The sequence below is a fragment of the Ambystoma mexicanum genome, chromosome 8, assembly GCF_040938575.1.
Source record: "Ambystoma mexicanum isolate Mex_15411 chromosome 8, UKY_AmexF1_1, whole genome shotgun sequence".
NCBI classification, from domain to species: domain Eukaryota; kingdom Metazoa; phylum Chordata; class Amphibia; order Caudata; family Ambystomatidae; genus Ambystoma; species Ambystoma mexicanum.
Genome location: NC_090929.1, coordinates 503,927,071 through 503,942,455, shown reverse-complemented (window position 1 = coordinate 503,942,455; position 15,385 = coordinate 503,927,071). Strand labels below are relative to the sequence as shown.

General features: G+C 45.8%; 1 protein-coding gene across 3 annotated transcripts in view; it reads left to right on the top strand.

The window, feature by feature from the left end:
- The window catches only part of CFAP74 (cilia and flagella associated protein 74), a 2,332,202-nt gene that overhangs the window by 1,753,895 nt on the left and 562,922 nt on the right, over nt 1–15,385 (top strand). For all 3 annotated transcript variants that reach the window (XM_069610170.1, XM_069610172.1, XM_069610171.1), the window contains exon 29: nt 2,758–2,909. In XM_069610170.1, coding sequence (XP_069466271.1) covers nt 2,758–2,909 — 152 coding nt within the window. The remainder of the gene's footprint in view (nt 1–2,757; nt 2,910–15,385) is intronic.

The following is a 15,385-nucleotide window of genomic DNA, read 5'->3' as shown; positions in this document are numbered from 1 at the left end:
AAAGCAAAAGTCCATTGGGGGGAAACATTTTCCAAGGCTGCCCACATCAGTTTCAGGGTTCCACAGGGAGCTAGTCTGTCTCCCCTACTTTTTAATCTTTATATGAAATATCTGTGGCAGTTATTAGAAAGCGTTGGTGTATTTTTTACTAATTACACCAAAGATACCCAGCTGGTGCTGGAGGGAAATTACCTATCAGACAATGCCAGGATTTCGGAGGTATACAGCATTAAAGGGCAACTGGATGTGCTTGAATAGAAAAAAGACAGAGCTGATGATTTTCGGCACCCGTCAAGCAAGAGCCAAGTTAGGAGCAGAATACGAGTCATTTTACATTAAAGACTCATGAATCAAAGTTGCTGCTCAGGTTAAAACCCTAGGGATGATGATGGAGGCATCCCTGGGGTATGAGGCCCAGGTGAATTATTTACATAAAAATAATTCTTATTGTCTACGGCTTCTGAGAGCCATCCCTCCACTCCTAAAAAAGAAGAACTCTGCTACCATCTTATCCCGTTTAGACTACGGCAACTCACTGTTGCTTGGGGCCTCTAAGAAGGGTTTAGAGAGATGTCAGATTATGTAGAATAATATGGTACGTGTCATCAAAGGGATTAATAAGAGAGATCACGTATCTGACGGAAGGAGAGCATTGCATTGGCTCAGGATAGAAGACAGGATACTTTTCAAATCTCTGACGCTAGTGCACAGGTGCCTGCATAACTTGGCACCATCTTACCTCAAAAGGTTTGTAAGATGCATACCAAATCGGTCATCAAAGTCAGAAGTCCAGGGCAGGATTCAGGTGCCCTCGTTCAGTCGAGCATTGGGCGCTGGCAGAGCTTTCCCAGTGCGGGCAGCTCAGCATTGGAATAAGCTGCCTAATTCTCTCTGCCTGGAATCGAATTACAGAACCTTTAAGAAGCACCTCAAAACTCACTTGTTGAAATAAACATTTCTTTGCACGTTGGCAAGCTTGATAACTTAGCTGTCCCTGTCTTATCCCAGTTGCATGTTCCATGTTTATGCGCCCTGATGCCTGCGGGCTCTCAGCGCTCTATAAGCATATGCAATAATAAATAATAAATAAATAATAATCCTGATCATAGAACACTTGGCAGTGGCAAAATCAGCTACACCCAACCTAATTAGAATCTCGAAAGAGGAAATGGAATAAGACACTAAAGTCCAAATTTCATAGGGGGTAGGGGGGAGGTTCTGGTTTTCCTGGATTTCGAAAGGCCAAATCAGAAACCCCTTGCTATTTACCTCCAGACCTAATATGTGAGGTAGTATTGCCATGCGCGCCCAAATCCTGGTGTCAGCTGTACGGATCCCAGTTCCAAAATCAAGTACTACCATTCCTTGGGACACCAATATGCACAGAGTCCTGGAAAAGGGAGTCTTCCACTTTGAAACTGAGCACCATAGCACAACAGGAATGACAATGTGGTGCAAGCAGCCCAGGGCCCCCTATGTTCTCTCAAACATGAAATAGAGGAATCTAAAGGCGATATGAAAACAATTTACTAGAAAAAAATCTTGTGTTTCATAGACAACCTCATATAGTGGACGTGGCTCGGCCTACCTCTAATGTCGCTACCTCCCAGCTACCTTCCATGATGGAAGCCATGTGTCAGTCGGAGAATCATTAGCTCAGAGAAACTGTCAGCATGCCCGGCTGGCTGCCCCACCAGTCTGTTGGCTGTTGAAGTTGGAGCATGTGGAGCTGGAGTCATGTGAGGAAGGGGCAGTAGATTTAATTGTTCGTACACTGCAGAGAGAACCCTTAGCAAACACTACTTTGTATGATCGTGCGCCAAAGGAAACCTACACGTTGGCCCGTTTTGATGACGGCGCATCCCTGGGCATAGTGAAATGCAGTGCACCTGTCCAATTTGTAGCTCAAACATTATTTTGCAAAATTGAGGTCCTAGTTGTCACAGAGGTTCAAGTGCAAGCAATTAGGGAACTGTGGAGCCAATCTGGTTCCCTATATAATGCCATAACAGCATCTACTGAGTGTGGCATCAGGAGCTGGAGTGTGCAGGACAGTAGAACTGTGTATTAGAGCTACAGGGAGGAAAGAGACAAAAGAAGAGACGAGAGCACTGTTGCTTGTTGGATTGACAAGGCTACTGCAGAAGGAGAGGTGGTACATCAAGCAAGTAAGTGTGATGCAGGAATAACTATTATTGGGAGGGGAGGAGTAGAAAGAGAATAGGTTATGGAGGAAGAAAGATCCACAGGAGGGGAAGTAGAGAAAGTGTGGTGGGGTAGGAAATATCCAGGGGAAGAATGGAGGAGAGGGGAGGGACAAAGACTTGAAGGAGATAAGTCCAACACCGAAGGAATGAGTGAATGAGGAAGGCGGGAATCAGAAAAGTCGATGAGGGAACAGAACAGTGTCAAAAAGAAGAGTGGTGCTGTTTTTCTACATTCCTGCCTAAACTGTTTCTTTTTGGCTTATCAAGCTGCATTGCACCAAATATTGATAAGATGAAAAATACATTGCTATTTACTTTACCAGCATTTTATGGTTTTGATTTTTCAGGTATTTTGTGTTTCTGTTGTTTTTGGATTCTGCATGTTGGCGGACAGCTGCTGTCCTCTAGGGGATATGATACAACAGAAATAGGCAGAGTTGGTTGTATGTGTTGTCCACAGATACTATATGGGCATTGATAATTGTTTGAGATAGGCATGAGCCTTATAAACTTTATTTGGCAAACCATCTGTTTGCTTTTTTCTGTGCAGGCCAAAGAGAAAAAAGAAAAAGCATCTGCCAAGAAAGGGTCAAAGAAGTCCCAAGGTAATCCCTCTCCGAAAGAAAAGGTTTCTGAACATCCTCTACAAGCAAGTCTATCTGTTCCATTTCAAGCTCCAATGCCAGAGGAAATTAAAATGGAGTAAGTGAATCTCAAGTAGATATGCTGTGGAGGGTTCATGCACCTGCCTCTATCATCCAAAGTGACCAGTTTCAGTTTCCCTCTTGTTTGGAGATCTGATTTAAAATGAAGAGATCATAATGAATGCCATGTTATATCTGTTTGCTGAATAATTTTACTCCAAGTACTGAAGAAACCATATTCCTTCTAAGAAGCAGAGCTAGGGAATCTAAATACCTCTCTTAAACTCTAGTGGCTGTTTCAAGCAAGTCATTCATCAGAGATGTGTGTTGCCAGATTAAAAATTTATGTCTTTGTCTCTGTCGCAACACAGGTAGATTATGGCATTCTCCAGGGCTCATGTACATTATTTTCCAGATGCAATAAGTTTTCAACCAAGTTGATAAATGTATGCCTGATAATTGCCTTGGTCTTAATAATGAAAATCTCATTAGTCACCACTCCCTATCACCTACCAAAAAAGATTCTCTGTACTCTGACATTCATTTATCTAGAAATGTGGTTAAAAATGTGGTTAAAACTCAAATTAAAGTAAAAATCCTAGATGTTGTTTTTTCAACTCTATCTATGATTGCCCAGACACATCAGGCTCTTAGCTCCATAAACTATTATTTGATGCTCTTAAGACAAATCAAACACATTCTGTCTACTGAACATTGTTCTGGTATCGCATGGTCTATGGTCTACGGTCTGCTCTAAATTAGATTTGTGTAATGCTCTATATGCCGGAGAAATTATCACTGTCGGAGAAACGAGACTCACGCATCAATTTTGGGTGATGACAAGCAAGAGGCATCTTTATTCCTTATCTTGAAAAGTCAAATAAAAATATTATCCTACACCTAACGGAACGTGACTGCTCTAACCTGACCCGCCTTTTAAACCCCTTACGTTTTGTAGGTCATTGGTCACCTGGCAGAATATAAACCTAAGAACATTATCAGCACTAGGCCTTTCCGGCAGACTCGTGCCACCTCCCGCTACAAACAATGACCTCTTTGAGTCCTTTGCAGTCCCATTTGAGTTTCTATTTCAGGTTACCACGTCATATGACGATTTCCTGTCTGTTTATTCCCGCCAAAGGACATTAGACATCCTCCCCCTTAACAGCTTCCAGCTGCTTATGAGTAGTTCCATTGTCCATTCCAGTTTAAGATATCACACGAGTTCCTTCGACCTTGGCACTAATCTCTGATGACCACTTTTCATTTCATTTTACAGAGTGCATGCTCAATCAAGTTTGTGTGAGAACAAGTGGTGGAAAAATGAATAGGGTCGGGGAACATCTACCTAAGGGAATTTGGACTATGACATAGTTTTGTGGGCAATGTTATTTTGTTGATGAATTTTGTCCATCTGTAATTCATTTGACTTTATTATCCTTTTTCATTTAATTAGCACATATTTCATCTTCAGCACACCTTACAGCGACTATATGTTTTATAAAATATGGCGCTCGCATAGTTTTGAACACTCCAACAGTGTTGAAAGCTGCAGAGAGGTCCAAAAGGATGAGTATGGAAGAGAGTTTAGAGTGGTGAGCATCAGAAAGAAAGTTGGAAACATGCATGAGTGTGGTCTTGTTGGAGTGTGGAGTGTTTACTATGGACATCAGATTGAAGTGGATCTGCAAGACCATTATCCCCAAGCTTAGTGATCCGGTTGAAGACCACCCAATCAAAGACCTTTGCATAATGGGGAAGAAGAGAAACAGGGGGATCGTTTTTGGGGATATTTGGGTCAGCAGAGGGTTTCTTCAATAGGGTAAGACAGTTGCAGTTTTGAAGGAGGCAGCCTAGAGTCCAGCAGAGAAAGAACGTGAGTTTAAAAAGCTCAGAGAGATAATGGTAAGTGATTGAGACTACGTTTCCGACCATTTGGGGATCAGAAGGGTCGAAAGGAGTACAATATGGGCTGTTGCTGCAAAGGATGGGTGCTAATTTAATAGGAGAGAAGTAGTTGAGTGTAGAAGAGGCCGGTGAGAGGTGGTGGACAGAAGGGAGAGATAATAGGTCTGTGAAAGTGTTATACATTTTTGAGATTTTAGAGGAAAAGTCATGACCAACGTCATTAGCCGAAAGGGAGGAGGCAATGGATATTGATTTGGGAGGTGAGAAAAAAGCTTGCCGGGTAGATGGAAATTTGCGGGGAGGATTCCGAAGACAAGAGGATTGGTTTGTGAAGTAGGAGGATTTTGCAGATTCCAGTGCATGGAAGGGTAGGGGTCCTTCATTTGTACCAGAATCATAGGTAATGGTGCATGTTTGTTTTGAGTGTCTGAATTTCAGAGGTGATCCAAGGCTGATGACCAGAATGGGATGGTGTGAAAGCGCAAGCAGGATAGTGTTAGCAAATGAAGTCATAAGTGCATAGTGAAAGTCAGAAAAAGCATGGTGAATGGAAGAGTAAAAAATGGTGGAGAGAGACTGGAGAGAGGTCCTCACATCAAGGTAAGGGGCAAGAGAGCCCTTCCTAATTTTCCTCTTAGTCTTTGAAGAAGACAGAGGAGGGAAAGAAGGTGGAGAGACCAAGATGTTACAGTGAACAATGGAGTGGTCAGAGGGAGCTGGGTCAATTGAAAGGTAGAGGAGGAGAGTGAATTAGAGAGAAAGACTAGGTCAGGAGAGTTCCCAACAGAGTGGGAAGGCTGGTCATGGCGGGAGTAGAGGGAGAGGTCAGATAAGAGGGAGTTAAGTTCAAGGCTGGTGGCTGCAGAGAGTAATGGAATGTTCATGTCTCCCAGCATGATAATGGGGATGTCTGTGAGAAGTGACTCAAGGATAAGGTTCACATCAGGGAAGAAGGAGTTGAGAGGACAAGGGGGACGATGGCCAGAACAGCAAGAGGAGTAAGAGGGAATAGTTGAATAGTGGTATATTCAAAAGAGGAAGAGTTGATGTCTGGCCGGGAGGATAGCTCAGGGGAAACGTGTTTGTCTTGGAACAAGACAATGCAGAGCAACACAGGTTCGAATCCAGGTCTCGTACTTAGAGACTGGTCTCCGGTGTTAAGGGCATACTAAACAATTAATTTAGACAGGGTTGAGGGCAGTGCTGATGGCTTTATTGATAAGGAACCCCATACCACCACCCTTCCTTCGAGTAGAGTGGGAGAAGGTAGCAGAGTCAGTGTGGAGAGCTGCTAGTGTAGCAGAGTCATTAGGGGCGATCCAGGTTTCTATGATAGCAAGAAGGGAGTCTAAGTATTCACCGATGTAGGACGACGTGTTGTAGAGGGGTTTGCACATTCCATGTGCCAAATGAAAGAGTGATTAAGAGGTGTGGAGAATGAAGTTGGAGATCCTGGGAGAAAAGGAGCATCTTATTTGGGGAGTGTGGGTGTAGGGGGGCAAGGATTGAGGTGAGGAGGCCAGGGAGTCATGCAAAAGCTAGACTGAGTTGTGGCTGAAGGCTATGAGAGAAAGGAAGGAGAAGAGAGAGGAGGAGGAATGCAGCGAAGTCAAGGTGCCTTATAAAGGGTAGAAGAAATAGGCAAGTGAAGACAATGAAGAAAGGGTAGGTGGTTGAGCAGAAAGGGAAAGTGTGGGTGGTTGGCTGAGAAGAGGCAGGTTCTGAGTTTGGCTATATTTGTGAAATGGGTAGCCAAAAGACAGTTATTGGCCCAAAACAGGAATGCTCCATGGTCCGATGAGGTAAAAGAAGCTCTACTGTGAATGGATAGTCAGTGTGATGTGACGAATCTCAGAATGTCGTCACTGTTTTCATAGGGGCGGGGCCTCCTCAGGAGGTCAGGGTGGTGGAGCCACTACCTGACCTGGGGGTGGCATTCTGCAGCAGGATCTCATGGAGAGGGAACCCCCCTATGGGACCAGTGACGACTATTCAGAGGGAACGTGGTATGTCCACCAGACAGTACCCCGTAGCTCGCCCACTTACCCTATCCAGACAACATCTATCCCAGACACTTCATAGGTCTCTGTATGGTAGATAGTATCACTCCCTCTGGAAATACTGAGACGAGGAAAAGTATGGTTTAGCTAGAGAGCATACTCTCAGAAACTGGGACGAAGAAGAACACTGACATCCCAGTAGAGAGTGAGAGCAGAACTCCTCAGACGAGCAGGAGGTGCGGAGCAATGTGGAAAAGCCTGTGGAATGAACAAGAACATACTAGACAACATGGATTCAAATATACAATAAAAAGGGAATAAGGATTTGGTTTCAGGTCAAGCCCTCCCTGAGAGCAAGCGGAGAAGAAAAGGGAAGCTGGAAGAAGACCGGGACGCCGAGAAGAGAGCTGAGAGAATCGCAGCTGGCCTTTGGCCAGAAGAAGGGATAGTGAAAAAATTGAGAGAATCTCCAGGCATCTCTGAAGCCTGGAGAGCGCACCAAAAGCAGGGAACGCTGCTGGGACGAAGAGTGCGACGGAAGAGCTGTCGCAGACTAAAGGAAGACCAAGAGAGCCCCACGGACCCCGTGGACCTAGAAGGAGCCGACGCCAGACCTAGAAGGAGCCGGAACCCTCGCAGACCATGAGATAAGGTACACAGGTTGCTGAAAAGGTGCTGGGGGCAAAGAAAGCTGGTGGCAGGTCGAAAGGGGTGGAGCACAGGGTCTGGCACCCTAGCTACCAGAGTGAAGAGACGTTTATACATGTTGGGCCATCTAGTACTTGGCAGGAGCATGAGCCAAAACTACCAAGAATAAGATATAGAGAAGAACGTCTGTGACTTACACCCATGTGAAGGAAAGCTTCATCATTGATCGTCATATTAACAGTACTTGGCAGGGTAGTGAACCAGTTCGGCTGTGGAGCTAGGCATTCTCTTGGCAGTACAAAGAGCTGAGAGGGAGGCAGGGAAACGGAGCTATACCCCCTGGTGTATTTGTGAATGCTGTGTAAGGCCAAAAGAAGGGAGACATTGGGCCTCATTCCGAGATTGGAGGTAGTCATGGCACTATTTGCACCCTGACTGCCTCCAATAACTTTACCGGCACTGGTCTCATTCAATGGGGACCGGTAAGTCCCCATTGAAAAAACCATTCCCCATTCCCATTTGAGCCCACATAGGGCTCAATGGGAATGGGGAAGTAGCTAATAACGGTACCGCAATTTGCGGTATAGTTATTAGCTCTGAAGTCCCTTAGCAGGTCCCGTCCATAACGCCTGGTAAAACCAGGTGTTGAAGGAGGGACCCGCTAAGGGAACTCGTAGTAGGGCGGTAAGGGATTACCGCCACCGGTCTCCTTAACGGTGCCCGGTATCCCTTAACGCCCTACTCATAATGAGGCCCATTATCTTGGCAGTACACACTGCTGAAAGAAAACCAGGGGAAGGGAGTCATACCCATGGTATGTTTATGAACATTATCAAAGTAACAAGAAGGGAGGCATTCTCTTGGCAGTACAAGGAGTCAGCAGAGTTGTGAACATTGTGAAAACTTTGCTTTAAAACTAAGAGAAGGGAGCCATTCACTTAATACTGGAACTTGAGTTGTAACTTTTCTTTATGAAATGGAGAACTTTTTGCTACTTTGGAACTTTGCTTTAACCTTTGGAAAATGGATTGCGACCTAGGAAAGGGAATCATTACCTCTGGAACCAGTTTCCCTGATATATGTAACGGTGCATGTCCAGAAAATGTGAGTCATTCTTCTGGACCAAGAAGACAGCAAACCCTTTTAGTTTAGTTGTAAGTGTACGGGTTGGAAATAGGCTTTTTGATACCTGACATTGGACTCCTTTTAGTTTTTGGACATTCTGACAGATTCCTTTGCTTGTTTTGAGGCAGGGAGACTCCTCTTAGAGTTATGGCAAGATACAGCTTTCTTTTCTTTTTTTCATATAAATAAAAGTTTCTGCCAGCCACCATGCCACCACTGTGTCAGAGTCGTACTTCTGCACCCTTCGAGTTTAAGCAGGAGTCAGGGAAAGGGCGAGCTTGGTGATGTCCTGGCTTCAGCAGGGCGTCTGGCACTATGCCCTTTTCAGCCCTACCAGGCCCAAACAGGGAGTTGCCCTTCGCTGCATTTGGCCCTTGGCTGCAGATGCTTGAGTTGGACATCCAGGGGAGACTGAATAAGGGAGGCAGTGTGTCACCTGGCCCTCTGGAAGCCAATCACAGTGCTCCAGATGGCTTTTCTGACTTGAAGGCAGGATCCTTGGTTTTGTTGGACCAGAGAGCTTTGTTTTGCAGGCAGGAACCTCAGATGGTGCACAGGATCTTCTGGCAAAGAAGGATGTGCCCAATAATAAAATATGGAAACAAACCTCCAGACGGTTACATGGCTCTCTGAGTGTGCATCACAATGCTCCAGGTGGCTTCCAGATTGTAGGCAAGGTCCTGAGTGTTGTAGGACCCGGGAACATAATTTTTCAAGCAGGACCCACAGATGGCACACAGGGCACCATCACACCATACGATTCGGATGTCTTCCACAATTCCAGATCGTGGTCCAGACATTGCTTTATACCTCTCAAATTGAGAGGTCTGGGGCAGCAGTCCTGGTGTTATGGTGACATATCAACAGCTACAAAGGTTATCTCCAATCTAGAATGGCTTCTGTGTAGCCACAGATAATCTTCTTGTGCCTAAAAGGAGCATTGGGGCATGGTACAGGCATCCAGTTTGCTGAAGGTGCACCTCTGGTGCCAGAGAAGTAGACTGTGTCTATGAGACTGGATTCAGGTAAGAGGTTGAGTCCCTCCAATAATGGCTGCAGCACAAGAAGCCTGCAAGGTCCAAAGCAGAGCGGGATTCTGACCCTGTGTGGCTGGAGGGTTGCAGCGTGGTGAGGGATCTATTTCTCGATGGAGCCAGAGTGAGGTGAGTTGCTAATTATTTGCCGAATCTAGGCAAGTGATCTTTCCCCTCAGAGGTGTGCCAGTCCCAGCAGCGTCTGAGGGGCAGGTCGTGAGACTCTGACCTCGACCCACAGAACCCAAAGAAGCTGCTCGCCAGTGCCTCGCTATCTGGGTGAGTCTCATAGCAGGAGAGTGAGAGAAGCCCAGTGGCATGCGTGTTGCTGGAGCAGGCGCAGAAATTGGAAAGCAGAAAGCGGCACAGGAAGAGGAAAGCAAGGAAAACAAGGTGCGTGAGCGGCGCTAAGAGAGAAAAAGACAGAAAAGAGGGCGTGAGTGACCCAAAAGTAGTAGAAAAGATGAAAGCGACCCAAAGGACAGAAAGAGTGCAAAGAAAGGGTGTGTAGTAAGGCCACCTGAAACCAATCGTGGTTTACATTTCTTTTTGAACCACCATTTTTCTTTAAGAAGATCTCAGAACACATTTTGTCTAAGAGTGAGGGCAAGCATAGGTTTTGACACAGACAGACATTGGTTATGGACTTACTGACATTGATGGCCCTTAGAAACATCAGTTGAGGGAACAACCCCTTTAGAGTTAGGGCCAGTTAGGCATTACACCAACCCAAACTGTTGCTTTTGAGTCTGTGTCTCTCTTGATACCAAGCTGGGGTTGCTGTTGGTACTCTTGTTCAGAGAGAGGAGAATTGTCTAGCATTTTGGTGCTGGACTGCCCCTGGGCAGGTCAAAGACTGATATGCAGGGATATTTCTTCTCTATGAAAGGGGAAGTGAGCTAAAGACTTGGTTGAGACTCTCCCAGGGGCCATCCACCCAAGAACAGGTCAATGGGCTGTGTTTGTGCTAGTAGAGGGACTCCCAGAACCCCCCTTGTTTTGCATATTAAGTAACTCTGGATCTCACCCTAAGTTACCAGGGGAATCCAGACGTGGACCCCTTGCTCACTGTTTTTAGAGAGGCACAGTTCCACCTCACTGATGAGGCCCGACTAGGCCGAAACATGTGTCTGGGGCTGCTGTTGGTGCTCTTGTTCAGAGGAGAATTGCCTAGCATTTCGGTGCTGGACTGCCCCTGGCCAGGGCAAAGACTGATATGCAGAGAAATTTCTCCTCTGTGAAAGGGACAGTCAGCTAAAGACTTGGTAGAGTCTCTCCCAGGGACCATCCACCCAAAAACAGGTCAATGGGCTATGTTTGTGCTGGTAGAGGGACTCCCAGAACCAACCCCCCTTGTTTTGCATATTAAGTAACTTTGGGTTTCACCCTAAGTTACCAGGGGAATCCAAACGTGAACCCCTTGCTCACTGTTCTTAGAGAGGCACTGCTCCACCTCACTGATGAGGCCCGACTAGGCCGAAACACGTGTCTGGTGTTGCTGTTGGTATTCTTGTTCAGAGGAGAATTGCCTTGCATTTTGGTGCTGGACTGCCCCTGGGCAGGGAGACTGATATGCAGGGACATTTCTCCTCTGTGAAAGGGACAGTGAGCTAAAGACTTGGTAGAGTCTCCCTCAGGGGCCATCCACCCAAGAACAGGTCAATGGGCTGTGTTCGTGCGGGTAGAGGGACTCCCAGACCCCCCTTCTCTTGATACCATGCCTGTCTCACATATGGTGTCAGAGTGGGGTGCAACTCAACTGAAACAGGTTGGGGGACCCTGTAATATGAGAAACTAAGCAGGAGAGCCTCCAACCCCACAGCGGCCACTAAAGGCTCTTTTGGGTTTGACCTTTCAAGTAGTCGGTCAGAAACCATCCCGCCAAAAGAAAGGCGTTCCATCCCTACTGATCTTGTCCTTATATCCCTCCCAGGAACGTACATCCGGTTAGCACCCAAATCAGGACTTGCCTGGAAATTTGATATAGATGTCCTGGCAGGGGTGATTGATCTGACTTTTAGAGGGGATGTGAAGGTACTACTCCACAATCACAGGGAAGAGACCTTTCAGGTCCAAAGAGCAGATCAAATATCCCAGGGGATACTTGAGAGGATGAATTTACCTATCCTCAAAGAAGAGGCTGGAAAAGATACTACTGAAACGGGTGACTTAGGCTTTGGGGAAACTGATGCACAACCTAGTTTTTCCATACATATACCAATCTGTGATGAAAACTCTGGCACACTCCCTGATTTGGCCTTTGCCCAGCCGAACAATCCTTTACTGGCTGAGGCCCTCCTACAAGTACCTGAGTGTGAGGGGCAGAAGGGAGGGCCCCTTTTTCTTTCTAAAGCAAGGATTCTTGTATAGAGGGGATATTACTTCAGAGGGGCTATCAAGAACACAACTAGAGGTTCTTCAAAGTCATAAAGAGATAGTGCTCGAGATTGCCCACTCACACCTTACAGGAGGACATCTGGACCAGGCCAAGACTCAGGCTCACTTAGCCAGAAAATTCTACTGGGCAGGGATACATGTCGACACTAAGAATTTAAATCAGACCTGTGAAAAGCACACCAGCACTCACCACCACCAGCCCCCTTAAATCCATTCCCCATCATTGAAGTACCATTCTTAAGGATGGGATAGATATTATTGGGCCCCTTGAAAAATCTAGATTGGATAATAAATATATGCTAGTAATACTTGATTAGGCCACCCGATACTCGAGGCGTTTCCTCTTTGTGCAATAATACCACCCAGCAGATACTAAAACATTTGCTTCACTTCTCTCGGGTGGGCTTTCCTAAAGAAATCCTAACAGACCATGGCACCACCTTTATGAGTAAGCTCATGGGGGAGGTCAAAGAGCTACTTCATATAATTACCTTGAGGATGTCCGTGTATCATCCTCAAATGGATGGATTTGTTGAACGGTTTAACATGACCCTTAAAACCATCCTTAGGAAGTTAGATAAGGACAGAACTAACTGGGATCAGATGATCCCATGGGCCTTGTTTGCCATAAGAAAAACTCCTCAAGTCTCCACTGGTTTCTCACCCTTCGAATTACTTTATGGGCAAGATGTTTTAGATATGCTCCAAGAAACATGGGAGGACAGAGAAGAAGCTCCAAAACCACTCTCTCAGACAGCCTCCAGACTAAAGAAACATATGCCAGCTGTTCGATCCCTGGTACAAGACCACCTTGGTGTAGAGCCCAAAGCTGCCCAAAAGCATCTTAAGACAAAAAGGTCTCCTTTAGATCATTCTCAATTGGGCAAAAAGTCTTTGTGCTTCTCCCTACCTTAGACAACAAAACTATTTCTAAATGGCATTGGAAATATGAGGTATTGTAAAAGATGGGACCAATCAATTATAAAATTGGCCAACTAGACCGCCGTCAGAAGACGCAGGTCTACCATGTAAACCTGTTGAAGGAGTGGAGGGAAAACATCTCTGAGTCTAATGTCACTGTGTTATCTCGTTTAATACCTGAGGAGGCGAATAATAACATTCTAATTCCCTTGGATATTACTAACACTCAACAACAAAATCTCCTTGAGTTCAAAGATCAACTCCCTGATGATTTCCGTGAAGAGCCTGGCAGGGTGAAAGGAATATATCATCATATCTGTACTACTGCAGGCAAATTAGTACATCTCAAACCATATCGACTACCTGAGGCCCCTAAAGCTTTTGCCATCCAAGAGTTAGAGCAGATGCTCCAGGCTAACATAATTGAACAGTCTACCTGTCCCTGATCCTCTCCCATTGTTCTGGTGGATAAACCAGACAAGAGTTGGAGATTTTGCATAGACTTCCGAAATGGTGTACAACATCGCAGCCTTTGAAAACTACCCAATGCCTCACATTGACAACCTCATTGATAAATTGGGTAGTGCCGTCTATCCACCCCAGATTTGACCAAGGGTTATTGACAAGTCCCACTGTATGGAACAGATAAAGAAAAGACCGCCTTTGCCACCTCGATAGGTCTATATCAGTTTAAATTCTTACCCTTCGGAATACATGGAGCCCCAGCAACCTTCCAAAGGTTGATGGATATGATATGTTATTTATAACGCACCTGTACACAAGTGTTTCTAGGCGCGACAAGAGAGTGAGGACAGAGGGAGGACAAGACAAACGATCTTACCTGGCCTTGTGTAATTCAGATCTGACAAGTGCACCAATGCAAAGTGCAGGGGGTACGGAGAGGGGGAAGGGCCAGGGGGAAGTGCAATTAGGGCAACGTGGCTCTGGGTAAGTGCAAGGAGGAAGGGGGCTGTAGAGGTTACAGTTACAGCTCCTAAGTGCGCGGTATACCCAGAGGCAGTGCAGGGGAGACCGATCATGGAGGAGCCTGGCACCCCATGAGATTCTGAGGGTACCAGCAACCAGTTTGAACAGCAGAAAGGTAGGTCAGCAGGGGAGGGAGAGAGAGAAAGCAGAGAAGAAAAGGAAGGTCTTGAGCTACTTGCGGAACTTCTGGTGGTCCGTCTCAAGTTTAAGAAGGGCAGAGAGGCCATTCCAGAGGGAGGCACCTGCAGAGGAGAGGGATCTACCCCCCACTCTCTGCTGGAGAAGCATCTAACCGTCAGAGAGTTGAAGGTAGCTGAGCTAAGTGCTCGAGAAGAAAGGTATTTTGGAAGAGAGAGTGGGGTGTAGTGCGGTCCCCTCAGCCCCACAAAGCTTTGTGGACGATGCAGAGTGTCTTGAATTTGATAATTGCAGCCACCATGAGCTAGTGGAGAGATTTCAGGGCTACAGAGATGCGGTCCATGGCCTTGAGGCCTAGAATAATTATTGCAGTACTCTTCTGGACTTATTGCAGATGGCAGAGAGTAGAAGAAGGCAGATTGAGAAAGAAGCTGTTGCAATAGTCCAGCCTAGAGAGAACCAGGGCTCTGGAGACAGTGAGCTTCTGGGGGAAAGTGAGAAAAGGAAGAATACCTCTGAGGCTGTGCAGCTAGAAGTGGGCCTTCTTGGCAAGGTCTGCGATGTGAGGAGAGAAGGGGAGAGTGGAGTCAAAGATGACAACAAGGTTTTTTGCCTCACAGGAAGGTGGATGAAGAGGGCGGCTAGAGTGAGAGAGGGAAATTGGGGGCAAGGGTCCCAATGAGAAGGATCTTTGTCTTGCTGATTCTCCAGCCCTGTTCGGAATTTTGCAGGGCATACATTGACAACATCGTAATCCACAGTAAAACCTGGCAAGACCATTTGTACCATCTATATACTGTAGAAAGATCCTTAAGCAAAGCGGCATTAATGGCCAATCCTAAGAAAGGCAGATTGGCCTAACCTGCCGTTAAGTATCTGGAATTTGTTGTCGGAAATGGCAGTGTTCATCCTCAAGAGGAAAGGGTTAGTGCGGTTTTAGAATCACCGACACCTAAGACCAAAAAGGATTTGCGATCTTTCCTAGGGATAATTGGATATTTTATCGAAGATTCATACCTACGGTTTCCAGTAAAACTGCCAGGTTGACCGACAAACTACGAAACCCAGAACCCCAGAAACTTAAATGGGATGAAGAGAATGAAATATGCTATCAAGTCCTCAAACAAACCTTATGTCAAAGTCCTATTCTCAAGGTAGCAGACTTTTCTAAGGACTTCATATTACAGTCTGATGCTTCTTTGACTGGGTTAGGTGCAGTATTATCCCAAAACCATGACGGGCTAGAGTATCCCATTGTATATGCTAGTTGAAAACTGTTTCCCTGAGAAAAGAACTTTTCAGTGATCAAATTGGAAGCTTTATCAATAAAGTCGGCCATTTTACATCTTTTTACATCTTAAATGCTACTTGGTAGG